Source organism: Rhinolophus sinicus, chromosome 8, assembly GCF_057876585.1.
Source record: "Rhinolophus sinicus isolate RSI-liver-muscle chromosome 8, RSI-T2T, whole genome shotgun sequence".
NCBI classification, from domain to species: domain Eukaryota; kingdom Metazoa; phylum Chordata; class Mammalia; order Chiroptera; family Rhinolophidae; genus Rhinolophus; species Rhinolophus sinicus.
Genome location: NC_142508.1, coordinates 41,508,737 through 41,531,898, shown reverse-complemented (window position 1 = coordinate 41,531,898; position 23,162 = coordinate 41,508,737). Strand labels below are relative to the sequence as shown.

Sequence of the window (23,162 nt, the reverse complement as noted above, 5' to 3'; positions counted from 1 at the left end):
CCTTAAAGATTTAAAAGTTTTGAACTCTGAATCATAATATTGCACTCTTAGATGGACTCCAATGACTATGAAATATGGTACTATTAAATCCCTCTGTACTAGTTAGGATAGCCATCTCAGTAGCATAATCAATGTTTATTTCTTACTAAAAAAAGTCCAATACAGTCAAATAGCCACTTTCCATCAATCCAGTCTGGAACAAACAGCCTTCAAGGTCACCCGTGACAGGAAAGAGAAGCCTGCAGGACATCACAAGATGTGTGTAAGGGCGGGGACTGGAAGTAGCTTGGGTATATCACTTTTATTCACGCTCCATTGGTTGGAACTCAATCACATGGACCCACTCATAACTGCAAGGGTTTCTGGGAAATGGAGTCCTCCTGTGTGCCCAGGAAATGGAACCAGTGTGATGAGCACACAGCAATATCTCTGCCATGCCCTTAAATCATCACTTCTATAGAGATTCTCTCCTTGCAGAGAATCTAATAGATTTGAAACCCTGATTATGGACGAATATTCTTACCACACTAATAACATAGGTTTCATTTCTGAGCGCCATCTTGAATGTTCTTTACAGAGTATCTTTCTAGTAGGGACACTCTAAAAAATATTTGGTTGGACCGAAGTCCTTATTGTATTCATTCCAATTGGAATTTCCTTCCTGGGCACAGCCATTCATGGAAATTTGACCTCTAACTATTGCCATGCCACAAACCACCCATTTGTGAAGAATCATTTACGTTGCCACTGCAGCATACAACAGGTGATGGGAGCATCACAGGCCTTGAGATCCACAGCAGTTTCCTGGAACTTTCTTAAGGACCAACTGCTTCAGTGCTACAGGCTAACATCATAGGTCCTTTGCTCCCTCCAGCCCTCCAATGGCTGAGGAGGCCTCTTTTCTCTGGAATACATAGAGTGGCTTCTGTTTTCCTGGTTGAACCCTGACTCACTACATTTTATAATGCTTCCGTCCTCTTGTGCAGTCTTTGATGAGGAAGCGGGTCTGAGCTATAACTAAAACCTTTGCCGTGCTCATGACATGGATATTGCATCTCATCCATATGTACTCTCTGATGAGAAAGAAGATATGAGTTACGACTGAAGCCCTTACCACATTCTTTGCACTTATAGGGTCTCTCTCCTGTGTGGACTCTGAGATGTACATGAAGATCTGAATTCCGACTAAAGCCCTTCCCACACTCACCACATTTATATGGTTTCTCTTTGATGTAAGTGAAAATATGAGCTGCAACTGAAGACCTTACCGCACACTTGGCATTTATACGGTTTTTCTCCTATGTGAACTCTCTGATGGGTGTGAAGGACGGAACTGTATGCAAACGCCTTTCCACACACTTTGCATTTGTAGGGTTTCTCCCCAGTGTGAACTCTCTGGTGAATGTGAAGGTGTGTGCTCTGGCTGAAGCCCTTTCCACACTCACCACACCTGTAAGGCTTCTCCCCTGTGTGCAACCTCCGGTGGACTTGCAGTACGGAGCTTGAACTGAAGCATTTGCCACACTCCCCGCATTTGTAGGGTTTCTCTCCAGTGTGGACTCTCTGATGGACCAGCAGATTGGAGCTCTGATCAAAGCCCTTCCCACACTCTTCGCAGTTATAGGGCTTTTTCCCTGTGTGTATTCCCTGGTGAATACGAAGAAGGGCCCTGAACCCGAACCCCTTCCCACACACATCACATTTGTAGGGCATCTCCCCCGTGTGGATTCTATGATGGTTGTGAAGAGAGGAGTTGCGCCTGAAGCCCTTGCCACATTCGAGACATTTGTAGGGTTTGTCTCCTGAGGGGCTTTTTTGGTATCTGGGAGGGTCTGAGCTCTGTTTGTAGTCCTTAGCCCACTCTTCACATTCATAAGGTCTCTCAGCTGAGTGGGTTTTATAATGAACAATAAGATCTGAGCTATGACCAAAGTCCTTTCCGCACTGCTCACATTTACAAGATTCTTCTGTGATGTGAGCGCCGTGACAAGCATGAGAATCTGCATCCTCTGTGACGTCCATTCCATAGTTACTGCATTTGAAAGGCTGCGGAACTGCATGGGCCATGTTATGTTGTTTGACTGTTGATTTCATAACCAAGTTTTCCACACAGTCCGTGTATCTACAAGGTTCCTCTTCTTTACATTCTTGGGGACCATCCCACTCCCATGAGGTCCGACTGAAGCTGTCATCACACCAAACACATCCATATAGTTTCTCTTCTGTATGAATTTTCTTCCATCTTCCCTGAGAATTCTGGGGTGCAGTCATTCTGTTGGCTTTCCTCCAAGATTCTGGGGTAAGGCTATGCATCAGGCCTTTCCAAGCTGTGCCAGCTGGATTTGCTGAATTAATGGCACCTATTACATTGTTTTCATTTTCAGAAATCTGAAGAGACACTCCTGCCCACTCTTCACAGAGAGAAACATCTTCTAAATATTGGAAACAGTCTCCCTGAAGATTCATGGCACAATCGTGACTCACCGTTGATTCGCTGATCTTTCGTTTCCAAATCTGCCAACAGTAGAGCACTTCTTGTGAGAGGCAACTCAACCCTTTTTCCTGAAGATTTGAAATATTGTTTTTGATCCCATCCCCTATGAGGAGAAAGAGAATTTGGCTAAGGGAACAAACAAATCATCTATCCAAAGGTTTTGAGAAAATGAAGTAGGATGGGGTGGGAACTTGTTACTGGCTTCCATTCATATGTAAAACAAACAGGACCACAAAAATTCTAATCTGTGAGGGGCTGATTAAAAATCAGGTATTGCAGGGAAATCAAAAGAAATCTTGGGAAAAATTTGTATAGGAAGAAATTCACCTTCCTGCTATAAGAATAATCAATAAAAGCTTTTAATCATTTTGCTACAAAATATATAGGGAAGCCTCCCTTATGTTTCATTACATATACTGGGGGAGCCAAAAAATTGTATACACATTTTAAGAGATGTTATCTCTGCTCAAGCAGTAGTTCGCCATAATCAGAAGTGTCTGGATGCTGATGGTAACCACTTTGAGCACCTCTTGTAACTGCGAAGTCAAACATAACTTGTATTCATCTTTTGTTATCGGTGTATATTGAGTATTACAATTAATACAGTTTTTTCCTTTCTTAAAATGTGTATACATTTGTTTGGCACCCTCTGTATATATCACATAATAATGGAATGCTGGACATGGTGAGAGACACAAAGGATCAAAGGACCTTGCAGAAACTAGGAGTAAGTCCTATCTCCTGGAAATGCCCCTTCCTTCACATCACTGCTTTATGGGGTAGGACTACATATATGTTTGTGTGCAACCTGCACAACTGTACGGAGTGGGCCTAAACCAGCAAGGGAGGTTGAAATGGGGATAATATTGTGAAGTAGGGTCCTGGGGTTGGTGGGGGAGGCACAGGTACCTTTGAGACAGGCTTAAAGAGACATCCTTTTTATTTTTCTGGAGGTTCTCTGGCCTCCATGAAGAGATAAAGTCCACCCAAATCCTATAATCCATTTTCTTAACTTCTCCTCTTTTAAGTTATTGCAGAATCTCAAACAGCCATGACTGTGAGAAGAGTAACGTGGCACTGTCACCCAGGGAAGCAAGATTGTACCAAAAGGCCATAACAAAGAGGGGGCTGAGGAAAAAGAGGGTGGTCATATCCCTGGCAACCTAAAATGGGCTTTTAAATGGCATGAATACCATGGTCAAGACCATCTGGATACTGCTTATGATTCAAGGGAGTTTCTGAGTTATTTTGAGAGTGACTTTGGTTCGTAAGGTGGTGTCAGAGAAAGGGAGACTTTGAATGACCCAGAACAGGCTTAAAGCAGTGGTTTTCCGATTGTTTTGACTGTACCCATAGCAACAAAAGCATTTACACTGCGACCCAGTATGCACGAGTAGACACAGACTGTTAACTAAAACAGTTTACCCGCTGATACATACCTTACTAGGTGCAATGTACTCTGGTACATTCTTTTGTGTTCTAGTCCATTGATCTATTTTGCTTTTTAAAAACTGTTGGTTATGACACGGTAACTTGTCATAAGATTCCAGGACTCACCAACGGGGTTGCACCCTGCAGATTTAGGCCAAGGAGCCCTGTCTATAAGGTATAGACATAGTGGTACTTAGTTTCACTTGATTATTAGAAACACAGGGTGCAGAGCCAGATTGGGAGGGTTCAAATCCTAGTTCTTAAAACCTGTGTGGTCATGGACAGGTTACTTACCCACTCTGTGCCTCAGCTGTTTCCTTTGTAAAAGAAGGGAACAATAGCAACTATCTCATAAACTAAACTGAGGTAATGCATACCTGTATACGGGCCTCTGAGAAATTGAAATTAGGTTGGATGTTTATCAGCAAGTGTGCAAATAAGCTGACACTCATATTTCACTTACTACATAGCGGATTGTGGTTTGGTTCCTTTAACACTAATTTGTCTAAAATATTGGTGTTTCATCCAGACCCAGGCCCTTGATAGTGCGTGAACTTTATCAATCTCACTCTGAAAAATATGAGGAGAGAATGAGAGCTAAACAAGTGAGGGAGTCAGGGTAGGCTCCCTAACTGCATCGCATGCCCACAGGCCAGGGGGTACAGGATAAAGGGGAGTTCCCTCAGCAAACCTTCCCAGGCCACCGGCTCACACTTATCTGTTAAAACCCATTAACTGCAAGGTTCTCATGTGCATATACATCTCTTAGGAGTTTTCTCCCCAGTGGCCAAAGTTTCCCTTTGTGCTCCAGCTGGAATATTCTATCCGGTTTGAAGCTGATCATTTGAGGAAAAAGGACCAGTGGGCTGATGCTTAGCCATGGGGTCACTGTCCTCACCCAGTGACAGCAGGTTCCTGAAGTTCTCCAGCATCACGTCTCGGTACAGGCTTATCTGGGTCTTGTCCAGTAGCACCAGCTCTTCCTCAGTGAAGACCACAGCCACGTCCTTGAAGGTCACAGTTTCCTAAAACACCAAGCACACGCCACGTCAATCTATCCACACAAATGACCGCTGGAAGAAGAGCAAAGTTAGAAGTTGTGCCAGTCAGTAAGTTACTGTCTTTCTGCTCCAAACCCTCACTTTGAAACCTCACGTTGTAATGCTGGAGCTGGGGTGCTGCAAATCACACATCTCATTTGACAACTGGCTCTCTGTTAGGCTCAGACACTGGGGGGCGCGAGAGGGATTCTGGGGAGGAAACGGGGGTGGAGCTAATGAGCTAGGAAATGCAAATACCCTCCAGCCCACGTGGCACCAGACACTGTAGGGACTGGGGTTAGGAGTGGAGGCTCACCCAGCCTACACCCTTTCTCCCTTCTTGGTCTCAACATAAAGTCCGGGAAAACAAAACACCCATTTCGCTGCCTCCCCCCGCCCTTGCAGCGGGGTGGATCCCTCAAAGGCAACAAGGACTGTCCAAAAATATTAACAAACCAAATGTATACACCAATACACATGAATACAAAATTTTTAAATCTTTTCCTAAGCACACGGCACCATCTATGAGTAAGAGCTTGAATCTGAACCTAATCAAGCATCTAGTGCTTCCACTTACAGGAAATACTGTTGAAAGGATGACACATTGAATGACACCAAAAAGATTTTTTTTTTTTTTTGAGATAATCATGGAAATTTGATTTTTGTCTGGGTATTAGATGATACCAAAAAATTACTGATAATCTCATTAGTCCATGTCTTTTTTTTTTTTAAATACATACTGGACTACATAAGAGTGTGTGGTAAGTTTGCAATCTAAATAGATTGCTATTTGGAGATATTCTCTCATGAGACTCAAGGACCAGAGTGAATTTCCTTACCCCTTGACTTTGGATTTGGCAACATACCTGGTCCCAGTTCTCAGCTTAGTCCTTAGGAGGTCTTGCATGTTGCCGCTTACTCTCTGGCCCCTCTGCCATCAGGGTAACAACACACCCGAGCTAACCAATATAAAAACTGTTACCACAAGCATAGTGCTACTTATGGCACTGGCTATAATAGTTTCCTTCACTACTAGTTATAATTGAGGAAACTATTACAGGAGGCTGCAGAAATGGTAACCAGGGTGATGTAGTAGTGAATCATTTTGTGAAACTGTTGCTGGCAGTAACTTAGAAGATGGAAAACGTACCTAATGAATTTGTGGACTTGGGCAAGATGGTTTCCAGGCAGAAGGGCGAAAACCATGAGCTCATTTAGCTGCAGATAGTAAAGTACTATCATAAAGCGATAAGATCAGTACAGTATAAAATAACATGCCAGCTACATTATTCTTAAAATGCTTTCAAAATGCTTTGGGAAAGAAAAAAGTGAAAAAGAGATAGATGAAGCAAATGTGGCAAAATGTTAATTGTTGAAACTGCATGACAGGTGTTATGCATGGAGAATCATAGTACCATTTTCTCTTTTTATGTATTTTCATAATTAAAACACTTTTCATGACTTAAAAAATCCTTGCTCCAGTCTATGATGATCTTTTCTTTCTTTTTTTTTTTAACTTTTATTTATTTTAAATGTGTTTTTCCAAACCCATCAGCTCCAAGTCAAGTAGTTGCTTCAATCTAGTTGTGGAGGGCGCAGCTCACAGTGGCCCACGTGGGGATCGAACTGGCCACCTCGGTGTTATGAGCATCGTGCTCCAACAAGCTGAGCTAAGCGGCAGCCCCTATGATGGTCTTTTTGATGTATCAACTTGTCTAGGCCACCGTCCCCAATTATCGAATCAAACACTCATCTAGGGGTTGCTGTGAAGACATTTGATAGATGTGATTCAAGTCCGTCGTCAGTTGACTTTAAGGGACGTTACTCTAGCTAATCTGGGTGGGCCTGCTTTGATCAGTTGAAAGCCCTTAAGAGCAAAACTAAGGCTTCCCTGAGAGAAAAATTAATTCCACCAATAGATGGCAGCTTCACCGGGTCCAGGAGATCCAGCCCGCCCTTCCTGATGGGCTGTGCTATGGACTTCCAACTTACCTAGCCCACATAATCACATAAGTCAATTCCCTTATAATAAATCTCGTACTATATATCTCCTACTGGTTCTGCTGTGCTGGTTCCACCCTGACTGGTACATTCCCATTCAAACCTTGCTACTCACGTGGACTAGACCAGTGCTGCTCAGAGTGTGTGCAGTGTGGCAATATCAAATTTCTATAGAAGTCTCTGAATTCTTACTCTTGATTTCTATACTTATCTCTCATGGACCAGTGACAAGCAGTTCAGTTGTGGCAACGACATACAAACCATACTTGGAGTAGCACTGAGCTAGACATCTTGACATCTCTGAGTCTGTTTCTTCACTCTTACAGAGGGAGGGATGCCACCTACCTCCCACAGCTGTGATACACAAGGTCAAGTGCCTCACACATAGTCGTCATTCGAAACTTGCTGACCTCCCTTCAGAAAACAGCGATACACAACTCCTCAGAATGGACATGGCATTTAACAGACAGGAAGGAAACTCTAACTTACCTGGAATTTAATCGTACTGTCTTCCTCCTGGGAAGGGAAGGGAAGGATCCTGACAAAGCAGAACTGCAAAGAAGAAAGAATCCATGAGACCAAGGATTTAACAAGCTAGGAATGAATACTGGTTCCTTCCTATCTGTACAATTTTTCTCACACATTCTTCTCTCCCAGGATATCTTTTCCTTTCTTCTCTCTCGTAACACACTGAACTCCCACCTCCTCAAGCCTCTTCCCAACCCTCATCCCAACCCTGTGTAACTCCTGTCTCTCTCCTCAAGCTTTTGGGTCAAAACTGCCACATTCCTTTCCTTTTCTCAGACTTGTGAATGTACTGACATCAGCTACATCCTAATTATTCTGGAAAAGAAAATCCAGAATTGCTGATTTGGAGAGCGATCTCAGGATGACACTGGGATTTCTCCTGCTTCCACTTTCACCCTCCAAGATGCGTTCCTGTTTGGCTAGGACCTACGGTCTGAAGAACTCTCAGTTAGCTAAGATCTGAATTCTTGGCTTCTAAAATTATCTCTTTCCAACATTCATTCTACCCTCTGGAGCCCCATTACTTTTGCAAATATTGATGATATGCCTATGCCATATAAGGCACACTTTGTGCTCTGGAAATGCTCATGGTATACTGAGCTAGGCGCTCTCTAGAACTGCAGGTAGACCGAAGCAGGTAGACAGAAACACGGTAAAGTTGCCTCTCCATATACATTCAACTCCCATCTCTGTCCTGCTGTGACAGTGGATTCCCTTGCCCTCTAGCTTCTGGTTGGGTTTAGTCAATGGGGAAAGCCAGCAGGAGATCCAGAAAAGGGACAAAAGTGAAATCAGAGCGTTTATTGCCCCAGCTCTTTCCCTGGGTGTTCCATTGGATTGGCTATGTTCCGTGTCCCTTGACCAAAGGTCACACACAGAACCAGTCAGTGGTCCTCTTCTTATAGCTCTGTCTCCGGCTTCCGGCAGCTGCTCCCTTCCTTAGCCCTTCAGTCTAGGGGCAGTAAGTTACCCTGTTATTACTAGCTCTGGAACACGGCAATACCCTTTGTTGATGCCCACACCCTGCCTACACCTTTGTAAATTGCCCCTTTATTAAGTTCTTTTCAAGTTACCCAATTTGACAGTGCTGTTTATGTCCTGTTGGGATTCTGTCTGACAAGACTTGTAAACACAGTGGCCTCCGGCCTTTGAGGAGAAACTTACTGTATAAAATTGATGCTTTAGACACTGTGGAAACCCCAAAGATTAAAACCATGTCTCTGCCCTCTCGGGTAGTGCTTCAAACTACCTGTGCTGAAGGATCAGTTCCATATTATTTGCACTGCTTTTTTCAATCTGTCACAGACTGATGTTTTGGTAAAAATACAATAATAAAGGAATTCTAGAAAAAAGAAATAAGAAGGCATACAAATTATGAGTCCAATTTTTTATTATTAGAGCAATCAATCATACAATTGCTAAAATTGCTACATAAATTTTTAAACATTTACACTCAAGTTCTGAAATTATCTGGTCACAGGCCAATAACATTTATTTCTCCACTGTCACCAGTCCACCAGCCACCCTTTGAGTTGCATGCCAAGTAGCTCACAGGTTATAGATTAAGATTAATAGGATATGAAATGTCTTTTTGAAAAATCATTAGAGTCTTTTCCCTCCTTTCATGTCTTTAAGAGAAAGCATGAATCACTGGTCTCCTAGGCTCCAACAAAGGTCTGTTACAAGTTCTTACTACAGTGCTAACTACAGTTTTACAATAGTTAAAACCTACTGGAAACATTCCTTCTAATCCTGTCAAAAAACTATAAATCCTGAAGAAATAACCGAGCTGTAGTCTTTCATCTGCTGCACCTGGTAGAAAGCCTGCCATTTATCAAGCATTCAATCTTGACATTAAGAAAGCAGAAACAGAATCAGCTCTGATACATGAGACGCACATGCAAAGACACGGACACACAAAGCTCTCCTGTCCCAGAATCTGTTTTCTCCCAAGAGCAAACAATGGGACAGGTTGAATTACATGCAACATGTATACACATATACAGGGGGAGATTGGTTTCCTAGATTTCAGGCCCTCCCTGCCTTTATCAAGTTAGGGCCCTGGCAGGAACCAGATGGCACATTCAAATTTGAGGGGAGTTCAATAAACAAGATTACTTACAACGGTGTAGGCTGGATGTGAGGAAACTACAGGAAAGTGACAGGGCGGTGCCATTACTACTCCTGGGCCCAAGGTGCGAGGGAAGGGAATAATTACTGGAGTCTGGGACAGAGAGGGCTGTGTGGAGAGGGCCACCTGTCAGGAATTGGAACTTCCTGTTGAGGACTGCAGGCACCTGTGTGTGACAACTCTGCAGAGAGAGAATGGGAGGATGAGATACTCCAATTCACTCTTCTCCCTCTCTCCAGACTCTCCTGTTGTGACTTCCCTTCGGCCAAACAAAACCAGGCCAGAGGGCAATGGCGGCCTCCCAAGGCAGATAGCAGGGCTGAAAGATGCAGAGCAGATGTGGGGGTGGGGAAGCAAAGGAATGTGGCACGTGATCCCTCAAGACCCTGTTTCCTCCTCACCTGCCAAAGTCCACACAGCTTTCGCCCACAAATGCCTCTCTCACTCACTCATCTTATCATCATTCCGACCTGAGTCACTGAAGCAGGGAAGGAGACCTGGTGCCCGTATCAACCTCTTGAGGTGACGAGGACCTAGAGGGAAAGCTGCAGCAGAATTTGGAACTGCAGTTGCTCAGAAACATAAGCCCCAAGTTCTCCCCAACCCTGTTTCCACATTCCTGGATCCTTTCCTCAGAGGATCTAAAGGCTGCAGAACCGAGGAGAGAGATCGGCCTGAACTCTCCCAGATGTACCTAGCCACCGCGTGTAACCTGGGACTAGGATAAAAGCCATTTCTTCTGTGTGAATGTCATGTGCCCGTGTCGAAGTTGTATGTCTGTGACCCACGCGTATCGGAACCAAAGGACTCTACGAGATCAACTGCAGCCCGAAAGGCCTGTGGCAGAACCACAGACAGGGCTGTCCCTAGTCCATGTAATGCCTTTATACACATTAGCAAAATGCATCCCTTCCTCAAGATACTTTTCTTCCACCTGTTGGAAAGTTATAATATACTGATTTTGTTAGAATAAGGCACTTTTACTACTATCTGCCAAAAAATTGTATCTCATAATGCATCTGGCGCACTTTAGATGTGGTCCCCTTGTGTACAATTGTGCACTGCAGCCCTGCTCTCAGAAAGCTGTTCAAAGCCTAAGATTAGTGAAACATGGTTGTGTGCACATGACAAAGCCTAATAATATTCACCAGTTCAAGTGACTCCAACAATGGGAGGGACTTTCTAATGACTTTCCCACATATCCCATTCATGGGGACCATTCCATAATCAGACCACTGGATCTTGTACCAATATCTGTTGTAACACTTTTCACATTGCACTGAGGTCTTCCACAGTTACCCAAAGAGTAAAGCAGGGAACATCCTTTGCTCAGCGTGAGCACTTCTGAGGGCAATTTCCTAGCACTGGAATGGCTGTACCACAGTGTCTGCACATTTTACAATTTGACTTTAACTTGTAGATAACCAACTCTTCCTCCAAAAAGACTGTGACAACCTACAGTGCCACAGCACCTCATTTTAGTGTGCCCCCCCAAATCACCATCGCTGCCAGAATGATTATTCTTCACCCCTCTATCAGCAGTTGGGCAAATCCTGCCCTTTACTGCCATAGCCTCTCACCGCTCCCCACCACAGACACACCGTTTACGGGCTTCTGTGTCAGCACTTAACCGAAGCCACCAACATGTTTATGCAACCATCTCCCCAAACAGATGAGACCTCAAAAGCAGCAGCTCAAACTGTAGTTTCAAATCATACTGTATCAAACAAAATGAAGGGAAAACGTGAAAACAGAAATTAAATACTTAAAATTTTTAAAAATATCCTACTCCAGTGGCCAGTTGCCTAACTTAGAGCACAGAGCTCATAACACCCAGGTCGCAGTTTGATTCCCACATGGGCCAGTGAGTTGCACCCTCTATGACTAGATTGAAAAAAACAACAACGACTTGACTTGGAGCTGATGGGCCCTGGAAAAACACACAGTTCTCCAATATTACACAATAAAAATAAAAAAAGGAAAAAGAAAAAAAAGCATACTCTATCAACCTTAGTTATGAATTGTGGCCCAAGTTTTAAAGCAAATTGCTCCAGTCCAGTGAGAAAAAAATGGCAGTTACATATTCTGAAATGTACTGATCAGCTGCAATCCTGTGCATCACTATTTTCATTTAGACTGACATGCTTTATGCTTCCTTGAGAGGGAGACAATTGAGTTCTTTCAGAATTATACTTTATCTTCAGCCTGTCCTTGGAATAACTGTGACAAGGTATTACAAGGTAAGAGTATGTTGTGATTCCACAGGTATTTCACTTTTTAAAGATTCATGGGTATATTTTTAATAAGAAGGCAAGGTAGCTATGGTTAGGTTTAATGTATGCATGTCAACATTACTCATTCAAGAAATAGTACTGCTCTTCCTGTAAGTGGCCTGAAGTGACCTCTGAAAATGGTTCGCTATTCGCTTGACCCAGGGAACCCCACAAAACCATGTAAATCGAGAGGTTCAAACCTACAGGTTCATGTTAAGAACACTTGTGAAACTGCCCAGGCCATGAAGGGTATGCATATCTGAAAAGCCACCAAGCATCTAAAGGATGTCACGCTACAAAAGCACTGTGTGCCATTCTGTCCTTACAATGGTGGAGCTGGGAGGTGTGCCCAGGCCAGAGTGGGGATGGATGCAGGCTCGGTGGCTCAAAAAGAGTGCAGAATTTTTACTGCACATGCTTAAAAATGCAGAGAGGAATGCTGAACTGAAGGGTTTAGATGTAGACTCCCTGGTCACTGAGCACATCCAGGTGAGCAAAGCTCCCAAGATGCAGCGCAGAGCTTAGAGCTCAGGGCGGGTTAACCCACATGTGAGCTCTCCTTGACACAGTGAGATGATCCTAACTGAAAAAGAACAAATTGTTTCTAAATCAGAAGAGGAGGTTACACAGAAGAAAAAGATCTAGAAGAAACTGGAGAAACAAAAACTTACGGCCTGGGAGCAAATTCAGCATCAAATAAATGCTAATAAAAGTTAAAAAAAAAAAAGAAAAATATTTAGTACCTATAAAACAGTGTTAAGCAGCAGGAATTAGAGAGGTGAGCAAGAAAGACACAGCCCTGGCCTCACAGGGCTTGTGCTGGCATTCCCCAAGACCACCTCCAAGTTCTATGACTTGCTAGGTAGACTTACAAGACTCAGTACATAGTCACACTCACAGCTAAGACTATAGTTAAAAAGCAAAATCAGCAGCAGAAGAAGGAACATGGGGTAAAGTCTTGTGCAACGAGGTGTGCTGCCATAATACATCTTAGCCATGAGTAAAACTACACACGGAGTCCCTTGAGTCCTGGCAAATCCCTGAACAAGGGAGTGATCTTGGGGACCCCTGAACCACGAGGTGAAGTAACTTGACCAAGGTCACACAGCGAGTAAGAGACAGAGCTAGAACTTGAACACAGAGCCCAGTTCCAGAGACACTATACGTAAACAACTATCCTGCCAAAGCCAAGATGTGTGTTACCACCAGAAAAATGAGAAGATATAAAGCAGATAATATTAATACACTTACAGCAAACTTACTATAAGGTAGGCACTAGGCTAGTATTTTTATATGACTTATTTAATCCTCACAGAAGTCACAGAAAGTAAGAACCTTCTAGAGTGTTGGAAATGCTCTATGATCTGCTCTTATCTGTCATCAGTAACTACGCACATGGTAGTGACTATTGCTATCCCTGTTTCACAAGAAAAATGGGATCTTGGGAAAGTGAATATTGTTTGTGGAAGGACATACATCTAATAAACAGAGTCAGGACCAAATTCAGGCAGCCTGACTAACCATGTTGTAACTACCCTGCTACACTGCCACCCAAATGAGATGAGAAGGACCAGAGACCAGAAATGTTCCCATTCTAGAGAAGGAGCATCACCAGCAGAGCACATGTCCCAGCAGCATCCTAGATCTACCCCAAGACTAGTGGCAGTGTGAGCGGGGAGAAATCTTGGGCCAGAAGCAGTCAGTGGGCAATTAATTAAACAAACGTGGACCAGCCACTAACTCCCAAATGTTAATATCCAGCTCTGCCATCTGCACTAGGACCTGCCATATCCAACTACCACATGGACATTGAAAAGGTATCGTGAATCAAGAAAAGCCCAGTCAGAACTCTTTCCTCACAAACTGTTCTCTCCTACTCTCTCCACTGTGTGGGTAAACCGTACCATCTAACTTAAAATCATCGTTGATTCTTCCCTTGTCCTCATTTCTCACATCTAATTCATAAAAAGTCTGCTGATTGTTCTTCCAAAACATACTTCAAATCTAGGCACCTCTACTTCTGTCTCTCTAGTCCGACTCTTCATCTTTTGCCTGGATGACTGCAGATAACTTTCAGTTCACCCTGACTATGTCCCTTAAAGTATCTGAGGGCAATTACCTTGCTTTTAACTTTACTTCCTGTCTCTCCCTTCTAGGATGCCAGCCCCAAGAGGCTGTCTGTTTTGTTCTCTGCTATATCTCTAGTGCTTAGAATAGTGTTTGGCCCATGGCTGGTGTTCGGCAAATATTTGCTGAATGAATAAATGATAAAAAATGTGAACAGACTCCTCACCACACAAATGACTGAAAAAAGTTGTTCAAAATCTACCATGAAAAAGGACACCTGGTTTGGAGAACATTACGAGTAAGTTTCAGCCCAACTTTAATTCTAACATTATTCGGTTTTTCTTCAGAATGTTGAATTTCAAAAGTGCATGTTAAGTATAAATAGTAAAACAATGCAGACATGTACAAGCGACTCAGTGGACCAGAGAACAGTCGCTCATATGCAAGATGAATCAACTGATATCTTTTTCTATGTTTCTTCATATATATAATATATGTACATACTTTAGATATATACATACATACATGAACACATAAATATATAAACGTGGTATTTCAATTGACTTGCAAATAAATGATTAATAAATGGCATTGTCATAATTGGCTATCCATCCATCTTGAAGAAAATGAAATCAAATGTCAACCTTATGCCATTTACAAAAAGAAATTAGTCATATTAGAGATTTAAAATGTTTAATGTAAATATTAAGAAAAACATTTAGGTATCTTTTTGACAAAGCTCAGGATGGGTAAGGCCTTTTGAAACTAGCTATTTTGTGGATAAATACAACGAGGAATGGAATATATTCATTCACCTAATACATTGTTTTCTCTTTTTCCTTTTACCAAGGGAGGGAGATATGTTTACTCTGATGCCTACAGTGGTATTTCTGGAGAGAAAAGAAAACTCCACCCACCTGAAACTTGGTCTTGTCCCCCCTGTGCTGGGAAAGGGCTGAGGCTTGAGAATGCAGAGCTATAGGGGGACAAAGAAGCCATGAGAAGGGAGGTGCCTACCTGCCTGGGCCTCAGCCATGCCTGCCCCTTTACACACTGCTTTCTTTTGACCTGCCTCGATTCCTTACCCACCTAACCTTTTCTCTTTCCACACCCAACCTCAATCCCCTCCCACCCCACACCCTTCACGAACTCACCTCCTGCCCCAGGCCTTGAGCTCAAGTCCTCCATGGTCTCCTCTCCCAAGTTTCCTGAGAGCAGCAGCAATGGTATTTCCTCTCTGGTCTTCCTAAGCTGGAGAAGCAGAAGATCGAGGCCTTCTTCATTCTTGAGACTTTCCAAGATCTTACAAGGAGCATCAGATGGATACCTGAGGTCACAAGTACCTGCCTCCACCTTCACTGTCCAGAGCCTGATTGGTTCCCATGCTCCTGGGTCCTGTGGGCTCAAGAGGGAAATTAATTTTATCTGAGTCCTTTCTTCTGGGCCCCAAAGCTCTGGGTCTCCAGTAGGGTCCACTCCCTCTGGATACACTTCAGTGTTTCCCCGAAAATAAGACCAGGTCTTAGACTAAGTTTTGCTCCAAAAGACACATTAGGGCTTATGTCATCCTGAAAAATCATGCTAGGGCTTATTTTCTGGTTAGGTCTTATTTTCAGCGAAAAAACGTATACATTACTGAGTAGCTATAGGTATAGTCCCTGCTCTGAAGGGACTCACAGGCCAGAGAGCCAAGAACAGGGCGCATGGCTGAGAACAGTCAGAGAGGTGTCCACAGGGAGGGCCCAGCAGCAGAAGTCTCGCAGTGAGACCCAGGGGCCCTACAGAAGGATGCAGAGACCCCACAAACATGGGACATGTGCCCTGTGAAAAAATATTTAGAGTGTGAAAGCTTAATAATGCAATACTGTGGGGGCTGCCAATATAAAATCCAAAAAACCCATATCCCTGTCCTCAAGGATTCTAAGAATCATGATACAGGTCAGCATATGTCTTCTAAATCAGTTTACAAAATTCTTTGTTCCATGGCCTCCTTTGGCAGTCTGGTGATACTTATGGATTCCTACTCAGAATAATGTTTTAAATGCATAAAATATAATACATAGGATAATTTTAAAAGCTAATTACACTGAAATACAACCTTCAAAACTATTCAAACATATGTGCTTCTTTTTTAACACATTAAATACCAAGCATGCATTAACTAGTATAATTTCAAATTAATAATGAGTGTTAACAATATTTTGAAAAAGCGATATGAATTATAACATGATACAAAAATACCTATGATTTACAGGGGTAACAAAGTCACAGGTTCTGTTTAATAGTACTGTGGTTTGTTGTGTACATTCATAATGGAAGAAAATGCTAATTTTCAGTTCAACTAGTGTAAATGTTTTTCCCACTCAAGTTCATGAACCTGCTGCATTGTGCCCATCGAGTTCAAGAACTCCTTTTCTAAACAAAGACTTCTTCTGCCATCACACAGCTTACCTGCCCTGTAAAGATCTGTAAGTCATCAAGGGAATTGAGTCTTCTTTCTTTTTATTTTTACCCTTCTTCCGCCTCCTCCCTTCCCCCACTCCAGTTCAAGTCGTCGTTTCTCAGTCTAGTTGTGTAGGACATAGCTCCCTGGGCCATGTGGGAATCGAACCCGTGACCTCGGTGTTAGGAGCACGGTGCTCCAACCACCTGAGCCACCAGGCCAGCCTCGGAAGTTGCAATTCTTATCTCTTAATACTGGAGTTGTCAAACCACTTGGCTTTACATACTGACTCAGCCACTATGCAGTTGTATGGACACCAGTAGAGTGACAAATCTCTGAACACATCTGTTCTTTCTTCTGTTAATACTTCTTACTTGCACAGCTGAAAGAACTGTCTTTCTCTCACACATACACATGCATATCTATTTGAATAAAGCTCATAACCCAGTACTTGGCACATAGAAAATCTTCAACAAACTATTATCACTGCTATAATTCATTTATCCGAACACTAACCTAGGAATATAGGCATTTGTTAATTTAACAAATATATATTCAGTGTCTAACTACATCTTGGCCACTCTAACAAACACTGGGGATAAGGCAGTAATTAAGACAGACAAGGTACCTGTTCCTATGATGCTTGCATGCTGGTAAGTAAACAAGTCTGTAAACAAGCTGGTCTTTGACTACGAAGGGCAATGAAGAAAATAATACAAGTGTGATAGATTCTTGTTTACCAACCAGAATGTAAATTCCCTCGGACAGAACATAGGTGGCACGTATGGGAGGGGCAATGTCAAATCAGGTTGACACGGATGGTCTCTAAGACTGGAATGAAAATATATCAGCTGTGCAAAGATCTGGGCTGGGAGGTGTACAGAGGGACGTGCAAGTACAAAGGCCCTGACTTCTGGTTATAACATCTCCTGGCCAAGTGACACTTGTTAAGTTTTTAACCTTTCTAAGCCTCAGCATTCTTATCTGTAACATGGGACTAATAATATCTAACTTACAAAGTGGCTGAGCAAATTAAATATAAATGGATTTACTTATTCAAATATTTACTGACAGGCTATTATATGCCAGGTACTGTTGCAAGTGGTGAAAGTCCTCTTTCTTTTTTAATATGCCAGCATAATAACTGGCATATAAGAAGCACTTAATTAATGGTTACTGTAATCGTGTCTTCCCTTAACCTAGCACAGCCCTGAAACGGTGTAAGCTGGAGTGATTTACTGACCAAATGAACCACTACTAGAAGTGAGGGAGAGAATACACTAAAAAGAGACACCGGGAAATTTCTCAGCCTTAGGAGAAACTCATTTCTGGGGGAAGGCACCTTTGGCTTCGGGGCCTGAATGGGCATTTGTCAAAACCATGGGATGAAGACTGTGTCAAAACACAGGCCTCCATTTGGGAAGAGAGTTGCCATTGCTATAAAACAAGAAACCAAAGTTCTACTCACCTGGAGCTCTAATGTCAAAAGACGAGGGGTTGCTCCTTCCTCTTTTACGCAGTTCTCTCCAGAGAAGGAACAGTTCCAAGAAGACAAGGCTGTGAAAGAAGTGAGCCATGAGATAACATGATTTTATCACGATTGCCAACATACCACAGGGAGACATCCATGAGCACCAGTTGGACGTAATCTACTCCTTCCTTTAATCTACACCTCCTGTAATCTACTCCTACGACTTCCTTCAGGAGTCCAGGAAAGGGATCTCCCTCTCTCCAGGACGCAGAGAGAAGGGCCCCCACCATTGCTGCTTTGGGTCCCGTCTACAAGCCTGCACTCACTGTAGCTTCCAGGAGACAATGAGAAGCAGGACACAGTCTAAAGACTTGAATTCAGAGCTGTGACTCTCACATGCTGTGTGACACTTAGGGAGGCATTCAAGCTGTGTGTGCCTCAAATGCTACAGAAAACAGAGCCAACAACAATACATCAGCAAACAGTCACAACTTGTACAGTGCTTAATAATCTCAAAGGAATACATACGGAACACGCAGAATCAACTTCTGCAGCTCTTTATAGATATGACTTTCCAGACAGCAAACTCTGAAATTAGTACAGAGTGGGAAATAATCGACTGGTCTTCCCAGGGATCTTCAAGAGAAAAAACAAGAAATACACATAATTAAGGCTTAGAAATTAAACAAAAAACCGGTATGGTGGGCGGCTACTGTGAAAGAATTCAAAATCATCATCAGGCCGCGACTGCCTGAACTGACTTGCCCGTCTAAAGGCCTGAGCTGCAGGCCTGGAACTGTCCCTTCCAAGCCTGGGAGCGCGGAGGGCTGCCGGACGAGCCACGCCCCCCGTCCCGAGCCACGCCCCCCGTCCCAAGCCGGGATGCTCCGTGATCCTCCTCCTCAAACTCCTCCCTCGCCAGGCCAAGCTGTCGAACTCCGCTGGGTCGACCCTCCAGCACACACCGCCCCTTTCCCCCCAGGTCCTGGACATCCAGCTTCTGTTCCTGCAGCCGGAACGAAGACCTCCAAGAAGACCCACGTCCCTTTTCCCACACTCACCAATGTCTAAGAAACCATGGAAGACGTGCGCTGGACGGAAGCGGAAGTGGGCAACTTACCGGGGCCTGGACTACACTCCCCAGAGCCCATTGCGGTGAGCGCTCTCATTTAGGGTCCAGATGGTGACAGAAATAAGCATCCAGCTCAAGGTCAGTCGGAGGGGGAAGAAGGGTAACAGAGGATGTACCCAGGCAGGTGGTGGGGGGACACATGTCCTGGCGCTCAGCTTTGGAGCCCCGCTACACCGTTCTTTTTTTTTCTTTAATAAAAAGTTTTAGAGAGAGAGAGAGAGGATCTATTGAGATGATCATATGATTTTTACCCATCATTTTATTAATGTGGTGTATCACGTTGATTGGTTTGATGATGTTAAACCATCGTGCATCGCTGGAGAAATAAAACCCATTTGATCATAGTGTGTGATCTTTTTAATGTACTGTTGTATTTGATTTGCTATTTTGTTGAGGATTTTTGCATCTATATTCATTGGAGATGTGGGCCTGTAATTTTCTCCTGTGAGTGTTGTCCTTGCCAGGTTTTGGTATCAGGGTAATGTTGACCTCATAAAATGAGTTAGGAAGCACTCCCTTCTCTTCAATTTTTTTGGAAGAGTTTGAGAAGGACACATATTAAATCTTCTTTGAATATTGCATAGAATTCATCAGAGAAGCCATCTGATCCTGGACTTCGGTTTTTTGAGAAGTTTTTGATTACTGTTTCAATTTTCTTACTAGTGATCAGTCTATTCAGATTTTCTATCTTTTTCATGATTCAGTCTAGGAAGGTTATATGATTTGAAGAATGTTTCCATTTCTTCTAGGTTGTCCAATTTTGTGGTGTTATAGCCTTTTACAGTATGCTCGTATGATCCTTTGTATTTCTGTGGTATCCGCTGTAACTTCTCCTCTTTCATTCTGATTTTTTTTTTTTTTTGTCTTCTTTTTCCCTTAGCAAGCTAGTGAAGGTTTGTTGATTTTGTTTATCTTTTCAAAGAATGAGCTTTTAGTTTCACTATTCTATTGTCTCTTTAGTCTCGATTTCATTTATTTTTGCGGTAATTTTTATTATTTCCTCCCTTCTACTGACTTTAGGTTTCACTTGTTCTTCTTTTCCTAGTTCCTTAAAGGGTAAGGTTACACTGTTTATTTGAGGTTTTTCTTGTTTCTTAAGGTATGCCTGTATGGCCATAAACTTCCCTCTCAGTACTGCTTTTGATGCACCCCAAAGACCTTGGTATGTTGTATTTTCATTTGTCTCTATGTATCTTTTGATTTTTTTCTTTTATTTATTCATTGACCCAATAGTTGCTCAGTAGCTCTTCCTTATTCTACTAGCTAGCGTCTCTTATGAAATGTTAAATAGAAGTAGTGAAAGTAGACATCCTTGTCTTGTTCCCAATATTAGGAAGAAAGCATGCAGTATTTATCCAGTAAGTATGATTATGGCTGCAGGTTTTTGTAGAATCCTTTTATCAGGAAGTTTACTTTTATTCCTAGTTTATTAATTTTTTAAATTAAAGTTGTTGGGTTTTTTTTGGTGTCAATGATTAGTAAAGTTACATAGGTTTCAGGTGTACAATTCTGTATTACATCATCTATATATCACATTGTGTGTTCACCACCCAGAGTCAGTGTCAAGTGTGTTTTTTGCAACTTTTTAGAAGAGCATATTTTTAGTTTGCTAATACAATGAATTACATTATTAAATGTTAAGCCAACCTTGTTATTCCTAGTGTACACACCAGTTGATCATGACATGTTATCCTTTTTATAAACTGCTGAATTTGATTTACTACAAATAATTTACTTACTACTAAAAATGTACTACAAAGAATTCTTGCATTTTTGTTGATCAGATGTATTAGTATGTGTATTTAATGTCTTGTTGGATTTTGATGTCAGGTTTAAACTGATAGCATATAAAGTGAGTTGGGATATGTTCTCTTCTATTTACTGGAAAAGTATGTGTAGGATTGGTATTAATTTTCTCTGAATTGTTTGAAAGAATTAATCAGTGAAATTATCTGGACCTGGAGTTTCCTTTGTAAGAACTTCAATTTATTTCATGAATTTAAAGGGCTATTAATGTTATGTATTTCTTCTTCCGTGAGTTTTAGTAGTTTGTATTTTTCAAAGAATTTGTCCATTTCATCTAAATTGTTGAATTTATTGGCATATTATTTTTAATTTATGTGAAGTTTATTATGCTGTCTCCTCTTTCATTTCTAATATTGGTAATTTGTACCTTCTCTTTATTCTGGTTAGAGGTTTATCAATTTTATTAAGCTTATTGTGCTTTCCTTGATTATCATTTTTGTTTTTTATTTCATTGACTTCTGCTCATCATTTCCTTCTTTGGGCATAATTTGTTCTGGTTTCTTGAAGTGGAAGATTTATTTGGGACTTTTCTTCTTTTCGATTGCCAGAATTTAATGCTATGAAATTTTCTTTGTTTATTGCATAAGCTGCATCCCACACATATGGGTATGATGTGTTTTCAGTTTTGTTCAGTCTAAAGTACTTTCTAATTTCTCTTGTGATTTCTTCTTTGACCAATAGGTTATTCCTACGTGTGTTGTTGAATTTCTAAATATTTGGATCCATCCTCAAAGACCTGAGAGGACTCTTCTGTGTATCTCTGAAGTCATCTCCTGGGTCTCTCTGCACTGGTATCATTCTCAACTGAGGCTGTTGGGCTCGCTTTGGGCACCGCCTGGTCTGTGGTCTGGAAACTGCCTCCACATAGTCAACTGCAGAAATCACAGGGCTCGCCTCATTTGTTTCCTTGCTCGTAAGGTTCAGAGGCTCTACCTATTGTCTAATGTTTGAAAACTACTGTTCCATATATGTGGTCTGGTTTTATGGTGTGAGATAGGCGGGTAAATCTAGGCCCTGTTACTCCATCATGGGTAAATTCAGAAGGGAGAGTTTGTTTTTATCTGGAAAAAAAAAGGGGGGGGATAAAAATTGCTCCCTGTGTTGTACCACCTCAGTTGAACTTGTTCTAGAATTTGCCAAAATTACATCGCTGCCACCCCTCTAGATAGGACTACCCTTCCTTTTGGTTGCAATGAACTGGAAATGTTTGGCCACTAAGGCAGAAACACTAAGGCCTGTTGATAGGCTTCACCCACTCTGGTTCTGTCAAGTACAAGGAAGCCCAGTGTGCGAATGTTACCTTACCTGCTAGATCCAGCTCTCACTGAAGGTGAATTGTCAGTAATCCCAATACAGTAGTACCTCGGTGTTCGAACGCCTCCATTGACGAACATTTTGGTTTACGAACGCAGTAAACCCGGAAGTAAATGCTTCGGTTTTCAAACACACCTCGGAAATCGAACATGTCACGCGGCTTCTGCTGAGTAGCAAGATTCTGAGGCCTAACTGTCAGCTGTTTTCCAATGTTTCAGAACTCGAACAGTCTTCCGTAATGGATTATGGTCAATAACTGAGGTACAGTTGTAATTGTGAATTCTAGAGCTGGCCCCGATCATTCAGCGACTGTGTGCCCATGGGTTTCAAAACAGAGAGGTTTTACACACTCCGTGTAAATGGAGGGATGTGCTAACCACCCCTCTCCTTTTTATTAACTCTTTCTGTGGGCAAAGACCTAGAACTCATAGTGAAAGTTACTGAAAATCTTTGCCTCAAAAGACCTCCCATGACAAATCGCATCTCACTTTCTTTTATTTAGGAAACAATGGGATATATTTCTCCATGAACAGATTGGGAAGAAATATACATAAAAATGAAGCAAATAGGTTTCCTCAAACAGAAAAGACACACAGGGGAGAGCCCAGGGCCATTTTTCTGGTACCTTTTGGTTAAGAACAATGGCTGTATTTATGTAATGCTTTGAGAAGTAAATTGACTACAGCAGCCATTTTCCTATCTTGTGCATTAGAATTGCTTACTCTCCATAATCAGAGCTATAAATGTCAGTGTTCACTCCCCCCCGCCCCTTGTGGGTAGGGGTGGCTAAATTACCTAGTTAGCTCAAGTCTTCTGGTGGGATTAAGGAAAAGATCTTTCTCCCCATTAAAAAGAAAGCCCCTCCCTTCCTTCCTGCTTAGATGTTCACTGTATGAAGATGTGATGTTGGAGGTATGGCAACTATCTTGTGACCATGAAGAACAGGCAAGAACAGCAGAAAAGTAAATCTGTTTGCTCACTGCCATCCTGAAAAAATTCTGGAAACACCTACATGTAGAATTCTTGTAAGA

The 23,162-nt window shown here is 42.2% G+C and overlaps 1 protein-coding gene and 1 pseudogene across 1 annotated transcript; one reads left to right on the top strand and one right to left on the bottom strand.

The window, feature by feature from the left end:
* Positions 1 to 1,103: 1,103 nt before the first annotated feature.
* Positions 1,104 to 10,375, bottom strand: ZNF285 (zinc finger protein 285). Its single transcript, XM_088800117.1, has 3 exons — positions 7,456 to 10,375; positions 4,824 to 4,950; positions 1,104 to 2,597 (listed from the first exon to the last, which is right to left on the bottom strand). The coding sequence occupies exons 2-3, from the start codon at positions 4,855 to 4,857 to the stop codon at positions 1,213 to 1,215; spliced, it is 1,419 nt and encodes a 472-aa protein (XP_088656243.1). The 5' UTR covers positions 4,858 to 4,950; positions 7,456 to 10,375; the 3' UTR covers positions 1,104 to 1,212.
* Positions 10,376 to 12,019: 1,644 nt separating this feature from the next.
* Positions 12,020 to 14,970, top strand: LOC148757550 (large ribosomal subunit protein uL22 pseudogene; annotated as a pseudogene).
* Positions 14,971 to 23,162: the final 8,192 nt, after the last annotated feature.